Source organism: Brachionichthys hirsutus, chromosome 21 (assembly GCF_040956055.1).
Source record: "Brachionichthys hirsutus isolate HB-005 chromosome 21, CSIRO-AGI_Bhir_v1, whole genome shotgun sequence".
In the NCBI taxonomy this organism is placed as follows: domain Eukaryota; kingdom Metazoa; phylum Chordata; class Actinopteri; order Lophiiformes; family Brachionichthyidae; genus Brachionichthys; species Brachionichthys hirsutus.
Genome location: NC_090917.1, coordinates 2,616,569 through 2,633,752, shown reverse-complemented (window position 1 = coordinate 2,633,752; position 17,184 = coordinate 2,616,569). Strand labels below are relative to the sequence as shown.

General features: G+C 44.4%; 3 protein-coding genes across 3 annotated transcripts; 2 read left to right on the top strand and 1 right to left on the bottom strand.

Moving 5' to 3' along the window:
- The first annotated feature begins 428 nt into the window (after positions 1–428).
- Positions 429–2,729, top strand: tectb (tectorin beta). The gene is made up of 10 exons (XM_068754840.1): positions 429–495; positions 563–753; positions 853–1,004; positions 1,114–1,186; positions 1,386–1,489; positions 1,597–1,680; positions 1,753–1,915; positions 2,005–2,083; positions 2,409–2,441; positions 2,650–2,729. The coding sequence occupies exons 1-10, from the start codon at positions 429–431 to the stop codon at positions 2,727–2,729; spliced, it is 1,026 nt and encodes a 341-aa protein (XP_068610941.1).
- A 258-nt stretch (positions 2,730–2,987) lies between these two features.
- Positions 2,988–9,502, bottom strand: gucy2g (guanylate cyclase 2g). The gene is made up of 22 exons (XM_068754839.1): positions 9,233–9,502; positions 8,313–8,661; positions 8,094–8,218; positions 7,828–8,010; positions 7,597–7,741; positions 7,384–7,519; positions 7,175–7,278; positions 6,909–7,075; positions 6,692–6,832; positions 6,485–6,568; positions 6,274–6,378; positions 6,005–6,076; positions 5,702–5,870; positions 5,457–5,612; positions 5,165–5,342; positions 4,927–5,067; positions 4,380–4,572; positions 4,112–4,286; positions 3,933–4,031; positions 3,479–3,570; positions 3,186–3,293; positions 2,988–3,080 (listed from the first exon to the last, which is right to left on the bottom strand). The coding sequence occupies exons 1-22, from the start codon at positions 9,500–9,502 to the stop codon at positions 2,988–2,990; spliced, it is 3,285 nt and encodes a 1,094-aa protein (XP_068610940.1).
- Positions 9,503–11,580: 2,078 nt separating this feature from the next.
- acsl5 (acyl-CoA synthetase long chain family member 5) lies at positions 11,581–17,181 on the top strand. The gene is made up of 20 exons (XM_068754714.1): positions 11,581–11,736; positions 11,885–11,996; positions 12,295–12,359; positions 12,440–12,541; positions 12,649–12,748; positions 13,347–13,525; positions 13,611–13,643; positions 13,730–13,781; positions 14,023–14,096; positions 14,301–14,378; positions 14,480–14,614; positions 14,701–14,835; positions 14,922–15,017; positions 15,171–15,243; positions 15,404–15,492; positions 15,583–15,699; positions 16,260–16,403; positions 16,482–16,583; positions 16,873–16,944; positions 17,047–17,181. Exons 1-20 carry the CDS (start codon positions 11,581–11,583, stop codon positions 17,179–17,181), a joined length of 2,049 nt encoding a protein of 682 aa, XP_068610815.1.
- The last annotated feature ends 3 nt before the right edge of the window (positions 17,182–17,184 follow it).

Here is a 17,184-nt window from a genome sequence, read left to right as displayed (position 1 = left end):
ACACTGTAAAATGACAGGTTTTCCTGTAACTTTAGAAAAGGTAATTTGTTAAGCACCCTGGGCGCTAACCCCATGAGGCACTGGTCATTTGAAAGTCAATGTCCGAGCAGCACAGAGAGCTTTTGTGAGCGGTGCTATACAATAGAGCTCTTAAACGAACCCTACCGGGGGGTGGAAGGTGGTGAGAGAAAGGAGGAGAATCCATTACCTTTCACTCGTGACATTATAAAACAGCTCAAGCTGTTGAGACGTTTGCTGCAGAGTCACTGCTGCCGGTAGGTCGAAGGGCCACGATGACCCTCTGACACGCTGATCAAATGTGTTTTTCCCTACAGGTGAGTTTTTATCTTGGTCTAATCTTATTTCATCCGTAAAAATCCTCTCATTGCTGAGTTATAATTGTTTGCATCTCTCTGCAGAATCCCAGTATGGCTTCTGTCCATGCATTATTAATGCTCTTGCCCGTCGCATGGACATGCACGCCCCAAAAAGCAGGTAACGCCGCAGTGCCGAGAGTTGGAACCTCTGTGCGTATGTCACAAAATCCTTTCTATGATTTCAGACTACGTTATGGTGTCGTGCTTCCCCAACACCATCATCGCCAACGTCCCAGAGTGTCCTTACGGCTGGGAGATTGAGCAGCTGTCCCTGGGAGGCGTCTGCTACAACGGGATACACAGCACGGGATACTACCGCTTCGTCATCTCAGACCTGACGCCCAAAAACCACTCGTACTGCGGCACCCAGTCTGAGGTGGGACGCCAAGCTGGTATTTCGGTGTAAATATACAACGGAGACGAATATGCTGCAGCAGCAGCTCTTCTGACTTTAGCGTTCCATCATTCTCCACAGTACATGCCTGGAAAAGATCCAAGGTACATCTTCTACAACTCAATCGTGTCCAACGATACTTTACTGACTGTCCGAAACCAGCCGGTCAACTACACCTTCAGCTGCACCTACCGAGCAGCCTACCTGGTCAACAACGCCGTCTTCAGCCAAAGGTAAGCCTCCATCCCAGGACGCGTAGCAGCAACAGCTACCGCGTGGGAAATGTGTGCATTCTAACCCAATGACTTGCAGCGTTTTTACGAAACCCTTTGCTTTTTCCAGAGTGGCTACAGTTTTTGTCAACAACGGGAGTTTAGGCACATTTGTATCACAGTTGTCTATGAACGCGTTCACGGTGAGTAGACGGCTCGCTGATCCAGTTTCTCCAGTGGAAGCCTTTCACACGCATTTATTACATCCGGTGCAGAATAGCTGCATGGGATGATACAGGTATAATAATAATAAATAAATAAAAGTTAATAAATAGTTATTTGGTGTAAAGGACTGCAAAAAATAAATAAAAGAAATAGTAAAAGAAATGATGTTTTGCGTAGAATTCAAAGTTCCTGCAGGCGAAAGATGCGCCCTATGTGATCGACACGTTTGACATCGGCGCTGAGGTTTTCATTGGCATTGAGGCAAAAGGTCTGAGTAGCAGGTATATTTTAATATTCCAAATTTCTACAGTCATTCCAAGTATATTCAACCAGTGGAAGCGCCTGCCTTTCCTGCCAATCTCCTTTTATTTCATTTGCTGCGCTTCAGATTCAAAGTTGTTATAAACAACTGCTGGGCCACGCCCACTCCTTATGCAACCGACAAGAAGAGGTGGAGTCTCATCGTTAACAGGTGCACACAGTGAACCGGGCGGGAATGCAACCGGTTGAAGTGGTGGTAAAATAGACTTTTTCCTTCCTGCAGCTGCTCCTCTGACAACACCGTGGTTATATTTGAGAACGCCAAAGATGGCCGCTCCATGTTTAAGTTCAACTCCTTCCGCTTCCAGTGGCTGGAGAAGGTTTCCACGGTGTGGCTTCACTGTGAGGTCCACGTCTGTGACGCAGAGAAGATCAACTGTCAACCAGTGAGTTCGACGCTTATTTGGAATAGGCCTTTATTAAATTGCAATTTCAGCAGTCATAGACCGATGTTTCCTCCTATTTCCCCCCCCAGCCCCCCTGCTCTCGTAGAGTTATGGCACCAGAGGCAGGACCAAGTGGGGGGATCCTCACTGCTCAGTTTCTCTTGAAAGGTAAAATAGCCAAAAAAAAATCACCACAAAATAAAGGTACATTTATACAAAGTTCTTTATATTACCTCCACTTGTAGAAACAGAAACAAGTTGTGATGTCACAAAATCCGGGTCTCCTGAATAAGGAGAGGTCACAGAGAAACTCCCAGCATGTTATTTTTCCATGCAAATTTCTGCACAATAAAGCTCCAAGTAAAGTTAATGAAGGAGTAAAAAAAAAAATCAGTGTTGGGGTACTTAAAAAAAAAAAGAATAGAAAACTGCTGCATTGTTTTTGTTCTATAAATCTGATTCATTTGGATCCTGTTTGTCGATATCTTTGCAGGAAATGAATCCCCGAATAACGGACACGCGGAAGGTAAATACATGATGGCTGTAACAGAAATATTTGACAGATTTTCACAACAGCAGCCAGGATTGCAAAAAAAAATACTGCAAATACAAAGAGCCCCACATTACACTTGAAGATAATTGATTGATGTGAAGTCAGTTAGTTTGACGCTCATCTTTATTTGTATTTCATTAAAAGTTGATCGGCTGCCTTCTCTTTGTCTTTCCCACCCCAGGAACATCTCTGCTCATCGTGCTGGTGGTCATAATAAACACATGTTGGGATTTAGCAAATGCATTAGCACATTTCAGATAACCGTGTGTGTACAGCGAGTGGATAACCGTGTGAACTGTTACAGACATTACTTCACTGTTTTCTCCATTAAAGATTAATAGAATAAAAATAATGATGTGTTGTCTGACGTCTCCCTGGAAGTTATTGGAAGCATTTGGGTTGAAGTAAGTTCAATACTCAAGAAAATAAACAGCCAGTCTTTTTATTAGAGTATTGTGATGCTACACAGTGCTTTTATTTTATCTTATCCAAATTATACTCAGTACATCCACCGATTCTTTAAATATTCACTGCCGTTAACGTGGCGTCGGTCATGGCTTTGGGCGGGGTCTTGTTGGCCTTTCTCTCTGCAGATCTCGCTATTCCTAGTTTCTTGAGTAGAGATATTACAAATACAGGTCAAAAATAGTGCTTTAAATGGGAAATTAAACATGTATGCCGTCACTGCCGGCTGGTCTTCACCAACATTTATTTTACCTTGGTCGGTAGTTTGAGAATCTCAGATGGGGGAGATCTGGGCGCAATAACCGGAGGAGTAAATCCCCTCTTGCTCAGCAGCCAGTAGGTCTTATGACGCCCTTTACCCTGTCATGGACACAAACACACACCGGCAAACACACTGCAGGTTGTACAAGTCATTCATGAAGGACATTATTACATCGGCTCTGGAATTCATTCAAAAACCAAAACATGTTTTGTGTTTTACTCAGCGTGGAGTTAAAAAAAAAAAAAAATTATTGAAGAAAATACAACAGGAACACTGAAGTCACCTTCATTTCGATTTCCCCTCTTTCCACCAGCTCAAACGATCCATCCCGGATAAGAATTTCAGCAGTGCCCTGCGATATATGAATCTTCAGGGCTGTTTGAAAACACACCAACATGAGCTTAAGATTTCAAACGTTTTGCACTTGTATGCAATTAATGTTTATGTTTAGCAGGTAATTTATTTTACTATGTGTCGTGCCGGTACTGTATTTTAATACGCTTTAATACTATGTGTTTTTATTTATTTTATATTTTTACTCTCTTACTACTTTTTTTTTAATTTTCTTACGCTAGAAAATGCCTATTTGTTCAATAAAATAATGAAAATAATGGATTTTTTATTATTTTTATACATACCGCAGAATTCCGTGATATAGCAGAAAAGCATATGAATACACACGTTCGGCAAGAAAACCTGCGATACAGCGAATCCGCGGAATGTATGTGCTGACTCACGTAAGCTGTTACTCTCCATGCGAGAGGCCATGTTCACCGTGTCACCAAAGAGACAGTAGCGAGGCATGGTGGTGCCGACCACCCCGGCAACCACCGGGCCTGAAATGAACAGCAACGGGTTTGCACTGGCCAAACGTCACGTGTTTGGGTTCGTTGCCGCCATCAGTTTTGTCTCTCACCAGAGTGGATCCCGATGCGAATGGCGAGAATCTCGTTCGCCATATGTCGGATTCTGAAGACCTTGATGGCGTTCAAGAAATGCAGCGCCATCGTGCATATTTCCAAAGCGTGTTTGTTTTCATTGCTGATGGGTACGCCACTGGCCACCATGTACGCATCTCCAATGGTTTCCACCTGGTCAACGTGCAAAGACAGCCGATATGAAAAGTTCAACTGGTTTTACATCTTAGGAGGGGAGTCAGAAAAAAGGCTGTGTGTGCGACTCACTTTGTAGACGTCGTACATCTTGATGATGTCATCAAAGAGACTGTAGAGGTCGTTCAGGAAGGTCACCACCTCCATGGCAGAGCTGACGGCGCACATGGAGGTGAAGCCCACAATGTCAGAGAAGAAGATGGTCGCGATGTCATAGCTCTGCGGCTCCACTGATTTCCCTGCCATCAGCTGATCTGCAATGTACCTACCAAAGAAACGCCGACTCTAAGGGGCATCGTCATGGAGACTGACTGCTGGTCCTATGATTTTGGTGGGTCATAACACGTTTTCCAAATTTTACTTTTAGTTTGTTTTTAAGTTAGTTTTAGTTTGAATGTTGTAGATGGCAACCCTCATCCCCTGCTGAGTCTAAGGTCTGAAGTGCCAATGTTTAAATTAAACACTGAATAATAATAATAATAGTACAAAAAATACACAAATTATAATACAAAATGTACATTTAAAAACTAAACAGAAAAAAAAAGTCTAGTCATCTGGCAGAGAATCAGCGGTATAGATTTTGACATAACCTTGGGACAATCGGACACACACTAGTTACCGTGGTAACATGCTGGAGAGGAGTTTGTCTGCACGGATTTTCTCTGCTGTGAGCTGATTGGTCCTCTCCTCCACCACGTCCTCCAGGTGATTTGCATATTTCTCCAACTTCTCCACCATGTTATCCAGGATGCTGTCATGGCTGCGGTACAGAAAATCACAATCGTCACCGCAATGGGGTCAGTTCACGGTTTTTTAAAAACATTTCAATGAAATTTGGTGTTGGCTAAAGTCCTGACCCATCTGGACTGCTCTCCCTCAGCTGTCTCCTTATAGACCCAAACGGGGGTCGGTGATCAGGGTTCTCGCTCCAGCAGGCCCTCAGGAGCGAGTTGATCATCTCACTGCACGGCTGGCCACACAGCGCAGGTCGGAGAGGTTTACCTTGGAAAGGTGTTCGCAACTGCATGATAATCTCTAGAGAAAACATGAAGCAAATACACAAAAAAAAAAAAAACACAAGTAGAATGGAAACAATTTCCAGACATCTATTCCACGGTGTAAAGGAATAAATGTCTAATCAGCGAATACCTTTGGGTTCCAGGTCGATGTCCTGATACGGGCCAACCTTGGAGTTGTACATTAGTTCCCACAAAATGATGGCAAAGCTGTAGATATCACCTTTGGGCGTTCCGTTGAGCTGGAACCCCGGTTGTCTCAGGAGTTCAGGCGCTGTCCAATACAGCTCTACAACACAGCGGTAGGATAACGCGTCACTGAAGAACACATCACATCCCACGCGTTCCTTCTCCACCAGGCTGTTTGCACCCACTGACCTCCATGAAGGAGGTTTTCCACCGGGATATTCTTCTTTTCGATGCCGTATTTAAACTCCCACAGTCCAAAGCCAGATAGTTTTATCTGGAGTCGGCTGTCGACGAGACAAGTCCTCGGCTTCAGCTCCCCGTGAAACTTCAGGTTACTTTTGTGAATGAAATCCATTCCCTGGAGCAACAGTAAACACGTTTTAACGTTCCAAAACCAGAAAGGCAATTATTTTACATAGCCTTTTTTTTTCAGCCACTAAATCAAAATGGCTTGATGAATGAAGTGAATTAAACTGAATATAATTGACTCGCGTTGACAATGTCGTAAGCAAAGGAGAGCTTAAAGATTCCATCCAGTTCATCATCCGAAGCCCTCAGAATGTCCTGAAAAAAAAAAAGAAATAAATGCAGACAACATAAATAAATAAATAAACCAAAACCAGGTTTGGGTCAAATATAGCACCGATTCAAAATGGGGCTATTTTTATTTAACCCAATTTCAGTTATTTTAAGCATGGGTACATTACATGTTAATTTTGCCTAATAACCCCAACTGTAATTACAAATAAGTCGCCGCTGACCTCCAGACTGCCTTTCCTGCAGTACTGCATGACCAAGCAGGCGTTCTGGGGCTCAAGGCAGACTCCAAAGAACTGCACCAGGTTCTCGTGCTTCATCTCCTTCATCTGTCTTAAACAGTTTAAAGCCGGTTAGGCGCTCGGTACATCAATTCATGCGTGACAAACCGAACACTTGGATGCAATAAGAAAAATGAAAAAAAAAACCATCAACCATATTGAACTCTGTTATGATGGAAGGCGTCTGGATGCTCGCGGTGATGGGGTCCTTGATGTATTTGATGGCCACCTGATTTCCCTGCAAGGAATAATAATTAAAAAAAAGATCAATTAGGGCTAAATCTATTTTGGAGGTGTGAGATTGCACAGCATTTCAAAGAAACGCATGTAAAGGTACATTACATAATGTAGAGGCTGGTACCTGGTAGAGACCGATGGTGATGTAGATATGCTCCTTCCCTGTCCTGCCCTTCAGGCCGTAACTGGTGCTGGAAACATTTGACTGAGAACCATTGCTCCCAGTCGGGCTAGCCGTGGTACTCGGGGATAAACCCCGAACTCCCTGGAAAAGACACAAACGCACCCGTGAGCCATATGGAGCAAGCAAGCGATCGCAGCGTATGTTTTAGCACTCATACTGAGAAGTCCCTGATGATGGTGATGTCGCTGAAGTTGATCAGCCACCAGCGGGAATCATCCAGCCTCGTCTGGAGTCGGAGCTTCTGCAGGATGAGGACCGCGATGCACAGGAACGCGAGCACGCCGATGGCGGGGAAAGCCACAAGCAGGACCAACAAGGTGATGTCTGTCAAGACAAGGGAATTACGAAGGCGGTTAGTTTGGTTTAAAGACATTATGGGCACGTTTTCAGTTCAAGACAGTCGTGCCCACTGGTGTCGCTGACCATTAGTCACCCATTCACAGAGTTCGTTGTTGAAGCCGCAGTCTGGTACGTCGGGAGGGGGTCTTCCTCTTGGCCAGACCACAGAGGCAAATTTAGACGTTGCCCTGAAAAAAAAAGAAAACATTTGTGTGTGTGTATGACTTTCAAAAATATACCAATCAAGAAAACAAATGTTGAATTCCACTGACATTTTAAAAACTGATTGTTACCGGATAGATTTGGTAAGACTTTCAAAATGGAGGACGGGCACAAACTTGTGTGCGTCTCCTACGTACTGCAGGTCATAAATGGAATAATCCAGATTTCTTTCCCCCTCTTCATCAAAGTGGACCAATCCAGAGGCACCTATGATAATATGCCACAACTATTTGCTTGCACAAAAGCATTGTAAGAAAAACAATATTTTTTTTTAATGTACAAACCATAAAACTGAATGGCACTTTTATTTTTCAATCGCTGTTGCAGCTGCTTTCCACTATGAGGGTCTTGACCATTTTTGAGGATTTCTTTCACTCCCATTGCGTATAGAAGCACTGCATCGTGTAGATAGGCAGAATAAGGGCTGACCTACAAGAGAACGGTGGCATCTGTGATTCTCCTTTATGCAGAGCGTAAAGCACATATTCCTTGCTCCCATCATTGGGGGGGCTCACCTCTCTTACGGAAGTCAGTTTGCTCTGGAATGGGTATCCTTTCAGTCTTTTATAAACCTGTTCGTAGAAGTCGTAATAGTCGTAGCTGTTGTAGGCTCTCTGGCCGATAATAAAGCTCATGTCAAAGGCTCTGAGGGCGTCGTGGTTAGTCGTACCGTTCAGGCAGTTCTTCCACAAGTTATCCTGGTCAGGGAGAAGATCGATATGTAATACAACTCAGAAAAAAAGAGGTGTGAGCAATTATCTGTGTCAGAGCTTCTACTCACCTCGCTGGAACTGACCTCAAAATGCTGCACCAGGAAGAAGACGTAGTTGCCGTTCATCAGACCCTGTCGCTCGGCCTCCAGCAGGAGATTCACGGAGTCCTCTTTGTTTGTCAGCACCACAATGACTGGAGGAAGACAAAGACGCAGGACGCGCCGAGCGAAGGGAAGAACATTACAGCAAGCTTCTGATTGGAGTTAAATACCAAATGCTTTCCTCACCTCTTGAGACCGTTGCGATGTATTTCACGTTTTGATGCATAAGCTGAACGTCGCTGGTGTCAAACTTGACCGCAGCAGCCAGTTTGAACTTGGTTCTCAGGGGAATCTCAATGGTTTTCCACAAAGCGTCAACTTTATCCCAAGTGTTTGACTCTAATCCTCCTCCGATCATCCCGATGCGACGCCACCCGAAAAACTCCAAGGTTTTCACCAGGACCTCGGAGCTTCTTTTGAGGGGGGGCACGATTTTGATGTAGGAATCATAGACCTTGCTGTTGTCCATTTTGGACGATTGTCCAACGAAGCCGAACATCGGGATGTTCCATGCGGATGCTAAGAGACCTGTGACCTGTGACAACAAGCAGGTGAGGTTTAATTCCCCACATAGAAAAAAAGGATTTCCAAGAAGATGAGTGCTACATAAATAAAGTTATTTATTATTATTATTATTATTATTATATATTTATTTCTTAAGAACAGGAATGAGATTCGCTTACAGTATCAATGCTTGTTGCAGAAGTTGCTGGTTTAATAAGCAATGCATAGATCTTATATAATAATATAGACATTATTAATAAATAATCAGACATATTAGCAACAGAAGATCATTTTGGAGTGTTAACTCGGAATTCGATGGCGCCAGAACGGCTTAAAAATGCCTGATGTCCAGCATGGCCGAGCAGCAACCAAGCTGATGAAACAGGCAAAATTTACAGTTCCACAATCATAGCCACCTTTCACATAAACCCATCAAAGTTTCATCAATGCTTCCTTCAAACAGTTTCAGGAAAGAAAACGCCAGAACCTTTGCGATTGTCAGATTTGTTGCAGGACTGTTGTATCAGACTGCATTTAGTTTCAGCGTCTTTTAAAAGGCACGATTTATAATAATCTAAACCAAGGCTCAAAACGAAACATACCTCCGCTTCCTCAGGACACGCCGGACCAAATAGCGCAGACACATTTTCCTTCCACACCTGGCTAATGAATCCTCCCAAGGAAGCTTTGGGATTGCAGTCTGTATCCACGTACACATAATCCAGGCTGTAGTTGCCCAGGAAGGAGGGATTGGTGTTCACCTTATCCACGGCTATCTGAATGGCTGAGCCCAGACGCAAGGCGCTAAAGGGCAGCGTAATATTCCAGGGAGCCTGGAAGCCAATTATCAGCTTGTTGGGCTGCGACCCCATGATGCCAGCGGCTAACACAGCAGCTAACGACGAGATAAGAAGCGGGGACATGTGCTTTATGCCAGAGCCACACATCACTCTCATCCTTTTGCTGCCTCACGCTACACAAGGTTTAAATACCCAACTTCCATGGTGATGATTGACAGCTGCCTCATGAGGGGAAATTTAAATACTGCGGACGGCAGTGGAAAGATTTTTCCAGTCTTTTATATATATATATAAAGAGGCTTTTATTGTTCCGTCCATCGTTTCACTGATTGGACATCATTAAAGCAATCTGGGAGAAGTCACCTAAAAGCCATTTATAACTCTCTTAGAATGAACTATGCACAATCTGTGAGGAAAAATTACGAACTAAATTTAATGGGGAAAATTGTCCTGACAGACAGACAGCTTTTAACATAATTTTGAATGTGTTATCTTCTTCTCTAGGATCAGCAGGAGCTTTTGAGCCCTCGGTTGACATTCCCTGAGACTGTGAGCAGACATTGTTAGTAATAGAAATATATATATAATATGTAAATCACTTGATTAGAGGCAGCATTTGTTTTAAATGCAGATCTCAATGAATCAATAAAACAGCGGTGTAATTGACTTTCATTCCTATGATTGTAGTCGTTGCTTTAAAACCAGATTCAGGCGTGATGAGTCACTGATTAGATTTTTATCAAGCAGGGATTCCAAAGGTGCCACATCTTGTTCACCTTGAGATACGGCTTGCACTCGTAAATCTGGTATCAAAGTTCATCCTAATCTCTTCTGTCTCTATCAGGAGATACATTTTACACTGCATGTAAACACACACATATGAGGGGAGTGAAAAAAACATCTGCAGAAAGTATTATTATTATTATTATAAAACATGAGATCATTTGATTCAGAGAGACGGCGCAGCAAAACAGAGGCAAAAACTGTGACGTGTCTCCCGGGGTTTTGCTCGTGCAGGTTGGGCCTCGCCTGCTTGCAGAGATGCTCCACAGCTGCGTTCAGTTTAAAGTGCTAATGGCCACAGGTGGGCAGATTGCACATTAGAGGGCGTTGCTGGCTTCAGCTGCTTTTTCCCCGGGGGGATTGCTGCTCGGCCTGGCAACAAACCACCTCTGCTGATCCCGCCAGGTAATTCTTTCAAAAAAAGATTCTCCCGATGAATCCCTTTGCCTTCGGCTTGCCGTCCAGCAGAAATCACTCTCACAAGGGAAACCCATTCAGCCAAAACGAAGTCACTCGTGTCGCACGAGAAACGGCTGCACGCTGCTGCTAGGTGTCGTGTTTTCCTGAGTGGATCTCCAAAGATATTTACTTTGTAGTGCTCTTGAATTCAATTCGAGAACCAACACCCGATGGTTCAACAACGTATTCTAATCTTTCATAAGTTTTGAAAGCGGCGTGATTTGTTTTGCACACGCTGCATGTAAAACCGGAGATGAGGCTGAACTTTAAGCAGCTGCATCTCGGCTTTGCTCGGATGAATTTAATCTGCGTGGGCTGAAAATCGAAGCCTTCCGTCGACCCTTAAATGACCTAGATGCTTTAGAAAATCGCACGATGTATGTTTTGTTGTTCTGATATAAAAGTCAAAAATGTTTATCTCAGCTCATGTTCTTTATCAGTAGAAGTGATTTGCAGTCGAGGTTCAAAGGTTTCTTTTGACACTGCCAGACGGTTCTTTACTACTTTGCGTTGATCTGCAGAGCGGAGGCAGAGGATCTGCGTTCCACACGAAGACCACGACCATCCGCCTGCCTGTCGGTCTGCGACCAGCGTGGAACACCTGGTAGGGCGAACGTCCGTTAAGTCATTAAACTAAGGCTGGAAAGAGAACGTTGATTAATCTGGAGGTTCTAATTATTAGTTGTGCCACTGGATGCATTTAGTTTCCCCCGTGCCTGTGATGACTTGGGTCTGGACTGGACCGGACTAAACATTCACTGGGTTAGACTCCACTGACTCTTGTACAAGTCATGCTGACTTTGACCTTGACACTACGCGGTGTCAAGAGACTCTGAAATGCACAATTATTTCGACGTACGTTGGACTTTTAATCTTAATAAAATCTTGCATGTTTAGATTACAGCACGATGGACGTCCTTTTCCAGTTGCTGTTCTCCCCTCTTCCGACCTCGGCCATCATCTCCCTGTTAGCCGTGGCTGCAGCTCTGCTAGTTTACCTGAATATGCGACCCGACCCTCTCCGGTCTCCCTTTGACCTCGACCAACAGACTCTAGGCATTAAGGTAACTTCTAAGTTGCCTCCAACTGGTAAACAGGAAATTATGCACATCCTTCTTCAGAGGTTCAGTCACATGAACAGTAAAACATGCAGTCCAGAACGGTTTATCAATAAAGTTTGCGGCTGTTTCTTATTCATTCTCGCCGCTGCAGGATGGAGCGAGAAAGACTGCTCTGCTGGAGGATAACAACAACCTGTTGGCATATTGCTACGACGATGCAAAGACCATGTATGAGGTTTTCCAGAGGGGTCTGAAGGTTTCGGGTGAGAACTTTATTTTATTGCTGCTCACACAGGGCTTTCTTTTTAAGAGATTTTTAGGACATGAGCCCAAATCGTGTCTGCATGCCAGCGGCTAAGGTTCCGCATAAAGGTAAAGAAACCCTCACCTCAAGCTAATCAGAAATGGGTGTGAATGTTGCAGAGTGGTGTTTCCTGTCTTTACAGGAGCCTAAGATGAGCAGCTTCGTTTTTAACAGTCAAAAACAGTGTCAAATCCATTACCAGCAACACTTTGTGTGCCAGCTGTTGGATAAGTCTTGGATCTATTTCTCATCTTCAGATAATGGACCGTGTTTGGGCCACAGGAAACCAGGAAGGCCATATCAGTGGTTAAAGTATAAACAGGTGAAACTGCAGCCAACTGCGTTTAGCATGGTTGAGATTGCCCCAGGTGACCTTCCTTCCACTTCCTGTTTATATGAAAGGTGTCCGACAGAGCGGAGCACCTGGGCTCGGGGTTTCTACATAGGGGTCTGAAGCCAAACGCCGACACCTTCATTGGTGTCTTTGCTCAGAATAGACCAGAGGTAAGTGTGTGTCTGTGGGGGGGCGACAAGGGTGAATCCTTAATGTAAAAGTGGGTGCTCTGTGCTCTGAAAATGGGAATGCTGTCTGTTTCATGCATCCATTGCAGTGGGTTATTGGCGAGCTGGCCTGCTACACCTACTCCATGGTTGTAGTTCCCCTGTACGACACCTTGGGTCCAGAGGCCCTGGTGTTCATTATCAACCAAGGTAATTGGTTCCATGCCGAGTGGGCGCTAATCCCTTTGCATTTAGTTATCACAGCTACTCCTTCGACCGTGAGCCTACACATCTCTGCTGATTAAACGTGTCACAAGGGTAAACAAAGAGAACATTTTTAACGTTGTCAGCATATAATTTTTGTTGGGCAGAAGAAAAGAAGGTCCAAATGATGATGAAACCCACTATGAAGGCAATATGGCAGGTGTAAAAAGATGCATCGCCTTTGGGTCGGTAGGTTCTGACGGGGTGTCTGGTTTCTGTGGGGTTTTTATTTTTAATTGTCGGACCATTTGCCAGACGGTAAAGACCAACAGAACTTCGGTCATTCCTTTTTAAAAGCATCTTGGGTTCATTCACCAGATAACTTGGTGCAGGTTCTAATACCAGACCCGTTCAAGGCCCCGTATTCATGTTTATAATCTGAACGTCTGAGACGGATTAAAACAAAGGATCTATTACGGGTCTGCTGCCATCGACTCCACTCGTCTCGTACTTTCATCTCTTGTCAGCATAAGCGCCTGCAAATTACCAATGTTTAAGTTTTCCTACCTGTTTTTCCTTTTCGTGAACTGCCTTTATTTTTCAGCGGAGATCTCCACAGTGCTTTGTGACAATCAAACCAAAGCACAAACTCTGCTGCAGACCCGGGAGGAAGGCCAGACTCCGGTTCTCAAAACTATCGTCATCATGGACTCTTTTGACCCTGAGCTGGTTGAGAGAGCGAAGAAGTCCGGGGTGGAAGTCTTGTCCTTGCAGGATGTGGAGGTATTGCTTGGTTTTTTTAGCTCATTCATTTCAGTTTCGTACAATACTGTTGGGAAACGAAGGTGATTTCATTTTCGCTTTCCAGACTCTGGGGAAAAATAATCTTCAGAAGCCAATTGTAAGTTTTGTTTCTGAGGAATTCATCTCATTTCAAGTACATTTACACCAGACTGGTTCTAATGTGATGGATTCATGTCTTGACAGCCTCCCAGGCCGGAGGACCTGAGTATTGTTTGCTTCACCAGCGGAACTACAGGTGATCACTTTGCATATAACTGAGATGGTTCATGGCATGTTAGCGTTTTTAGCCCAAAGCAACACTGTGTGCAGTCGAACAGACCAGCCTGCATGCAAGTGACTCATTAAATCATGTAGTTTGCCCTGTGAAAATTAGAATTGGTCATTTCTGCCAGATGAGTTTAACTGATTACATGTGTCTCCAAGGAATGACATGAAACTTTAAAAAGTGTTTTTAAATATGCCCATTTGTTCTTCAGGGAACCCCAAGGGAGTGATGTTGACCCATGAGAATGTAGTCTCTGATGCTGCCGGAGTCATCAAAAGCTTCGGGGTATGAGTGTAATGATGTGGAAATGTCTGTCGGTTCTCATTCATCCAGGTGAACTGAAGAAGCCTCTTGGGCGAGAGGCAAAACGACTTCCACAAAAATGTGAACTAGTCCAGTTGATCAATTTTATTATTATTATTTTTTTGCTCTTCCTGATGTGGGTATGTGAAATATTTGTGACGGGCATGTGCTTTAAACCTGTTCCAGACAGCTGTAGTTCCATCCACAGATGATGTCAGCATTTCATTCCTGCCTCTGGCCCACATGTTCGAGAGAGTCGTCCAGGTTGGGGGGGCCCAGACTATTTGCAATTCTATATTTATAAATGACTCGTGAGGAAACCCTTGTGTGTTTTTATAAAATGGGTCTTTGGCTCTTTCTTGTAGACGGTGGTCTATGGCGTTGGGGCTCGGGTGGGATTCTTCCAGGGTGACATCAGACTGCTACCGGACGACATGAAAGCCCTGCAGCCCACCATTTTCCCGGTGGTACCTCGACTCCTCAACCGTGTCTATGATAAAGTAAGTTATGCACTCTTTCCACCCATTTCCAACATCGACTCCCGACTTCCACGTTTTTCAAATGGTGCCAATCTGTCACAATGTAGGTCCAGAGTGGAGCCAAGTCGCCTTTCAAGAAGTGGCTCCTGAACTTCGCTGTGGACCGGAAATACGCCGAGGTGAAGTACGGCATCGTCAGGAACAACAGCCTGTGGGACAAACTCATCTTCCACAAAGTTCAGGTGACACCTCTGCTGGGATGGGGGGGGGGGGGGGGGATTTTGTAGAGACAGTCACTGAATACAAACCCATTCACCCTGGACTGTAGGAATCTCTGGGGGGACGTGTCAGAGTCATGGTGACGGGTGCTGCGCCCATATCGCCATCTGTTCTGAGCTTCCTCAGGGCTGCTTTGGGTTGCCAGGTAATAAAATTGTACCCTTTCTGGTATGGCGATAAATTAAAGATGTTACCGTAGGCTTGCACTAGTATTGGTTGTGTGAAGGCGTCCACCTGGAACCGATCGCTTCGTGTTGTCCTGATGCGTCATTGCCTCTCTTTTCGTTTGGACTCTTAGATCTTTGAAGCATACGGCCAGACGGAGTCCACAGCTGGATGCACTTTCACCGTGCCAGGAGATGCCACCTCAGGTATGCAGTTAAACCGTCTCCCCTTCACAGCCAAGTTCCGCCTTGTAGTCCTGAAAGTGATTTTTGTGACGCCTTTTATAATAAGGTGGCGAAGCACGTGTCATTTTTTTTGTTTTTATCAGTTGTGTGCAGGCAAGTGATCAATATTAATCTATCACAGGGCATGTTGGGGTGCCACTGCCGTGTAATATTGTGAAGTTGGTGGATGTGGAAGAAATGAACTACTTTTCTTCAAATGGTGAAGGAGAGGTGAGATGAAGATGAACAGGTCCCGTGGGTGGAAGATAAAGCAGTTTTATTGACTTGGCCTTTGAGAAATGCACAATGTGGTCTTTCCAGGTCTGCATCAAGGGCAGGAATGTGTTTAAGGGTTACTTAAAAGACCCGGAGAAGACCGCAGAGGCCTTGGATAAGGACGGTTGGCTCCACACGGGGGACGTTGGAAAATGGCTCCCAGTAAGAACCTTCTCTATTAAATGTGATTAAGTCAAGCTATTAGTTTAAATGGACGAATAAATATAAGTTCTTCTGCATCACATGTTTTTTTTTAAGCGTGTGGCTTGAAGGCTGAATCAGAACCTGTAGTCCAAAAGGGTGAATGAGACGATGCCAGTCTTTCTATCTGACATGGTTCTGTCAAAAGGTTGAGGTTGATTTTACAAATTACTACTCCTGCCGTTTGTTTTGGTTTTTAAACAAGCTAAACTAATGAGGTACAAGATTAATGTGCTTTTTGTTGCCGTGGAACAGTAACTATTACCGCCACTTCCCGGTTTGTCAAACTAACTAGCTGTCTTTAGAATCCAGACCACATGAGTGGTCTGGATCTTAAAGTTCTTCCAGATAGAGAAATCTCACGCCAAAAACTTGACTCATTGGTTCTGGACTTGGACGTTTCCCATGCTTCTAACGGGAACAGCAGCTGGTTCGCCCTGCAATGATGCATTGTTTCCCCCAGAGTTTTACAAGGAGCAAAATTGTCTTAAAGTATTTCTGCCATCCTGTTTGGTCAATAGAGCGGAGTTCTGAGGATCATTGATCGCAAGAAGAATATCTTCAAGCTGGCTCAAGGGGAGTACATAGCCCCAGAAAAGATTGAGAACGTGTATGTGAGGAGTGAACCGGTGGCCCAAGTATTTGTTCATGGAGACAGTCTGCAGGTAAAACCAGAATCTCTGCAGTCCCTGCATCAATTATCTAGCTCAATTGGATCTGATCAACTTTCTCTCTGTCTGCAGTCCTCCTTGGTTGCCATTGTGGTCCCAGACCCAGAGGTCCTGCCGGGTTTTGCCAAGAATCTGGGGTGCCGTGGGTCCATGAAAGAACTCTGCAAAAACACGGTGATACTTCTGTCTGGTCTGCGCTTGCATCGTATGCAGGGGAGGGCCTTTCCTCAAAAGGTAGAAATTAGGCTCACGGGGCCCCAGAATGCAGCCGAGCATCTCGATTGTTTTCTACCTAAGCCTCCCTGCAGTAAAGGAGTTCATTAACGGTAAAAGAAGACAGCTGTGCTTGGTGCTCTTCCTGTAAAACGGATGGCTGCAAATCCAATTCAGTATTAAAAGTAGTGCAGGATTTAATTTGCCTACAGCCGAAGAACATTTGTTTCTAACAATGACATCTTTACAGGAAGTAAAAAAAGCCGTTCTTTCTGATATGACGAAACTGGGAAAAGGAGCAGGACTGAAGTCCTTTGAGCAGGTAATGACCCCTGATGATGCTGGGCTATACTTTCAAGCCAGATTCTTTTTTTTTTTATCTTTAACCGCTTAACATTTCCATCCCTTTTCGCAAATGTCGCAGGTGAAAGATGTTTACCTCCACCATGAGCAATTCACCATCGAGAACGGCCTGTTGACTCCGACGCTCAAGGCGAAGAGGGCCGAGCTGAAAACTCTCTTCCAGCCTCAGATCGACCAACTGTATGCCAACATTTAATAA

Excerpts from the sequence above, each read along its gene's own strand:
- acsl5 (XM_068754714.1), top strand. The coding sequence starts at position 11,581 with ATGGACGTCCTTTTCCAGTTGCTGTTCTCCCCTCTTCCGACCTCGGCC. Across the intron at positions 15,493-15,582 it reads CTTCAAATGGTGAAGGAGAG|GTCTGCATCAAGGGCAGGAA; the intron begins GTGAGATGAAGA and ends TGGTCTTTCCAG. Across the intron at positions 16,584-16,872 it reads AAGAACTCTGCAAAAACACG|GAAGTAAAAAAAGCCGTTCT; the intron begins GTGATACTTCTG and ends ACATCTTTACAG.
- tectb (XM_068754840.1), top strand. The coding sequence starts at position 429 with ATGGCTTCTGTCCATGCATTATTAATGCTCTTGCCCGTCGCATGGACA. Across the intron at positions 754-852 it reads ACTGCGGCACCCAGTCTGAG|TACATGCCTGGAAAAGATCC; the intron begins GTGGGACGCCAA and ends CATTCTCCACAG. Across the intron at positions 1,681-1,752 it reads TGGAGTCTCATCGTTAACAG|CTGCTCCTCTGACAACACCG; the intron begins GTGCACACAGTG and ends TCCTTCCTGCAG.
- gucy2g (XM_068754839.1), bottom strand. The coding sequence starts at position 9,502 with ATGGGGTCGCAGCCCAACAAGCTGATAATTGGCTTCCAGGCTCCCTGG. Across the intron at positions 5,613-5,701 it reads GGAAAACCTCCTTCATGGAG|AGCTGTATTGGACAGCGCCT; the intron begins GTCAGTGGGTGC and ends GCTGTGTTGTAG. Across the intron at positions 4,287-4,379 it reads AGATGTACGACGTCTACAAA|GTGGAAACCATTGGAGATGC; the intron begins GTGAGTCGCACA and ends CACGTTGACCAG.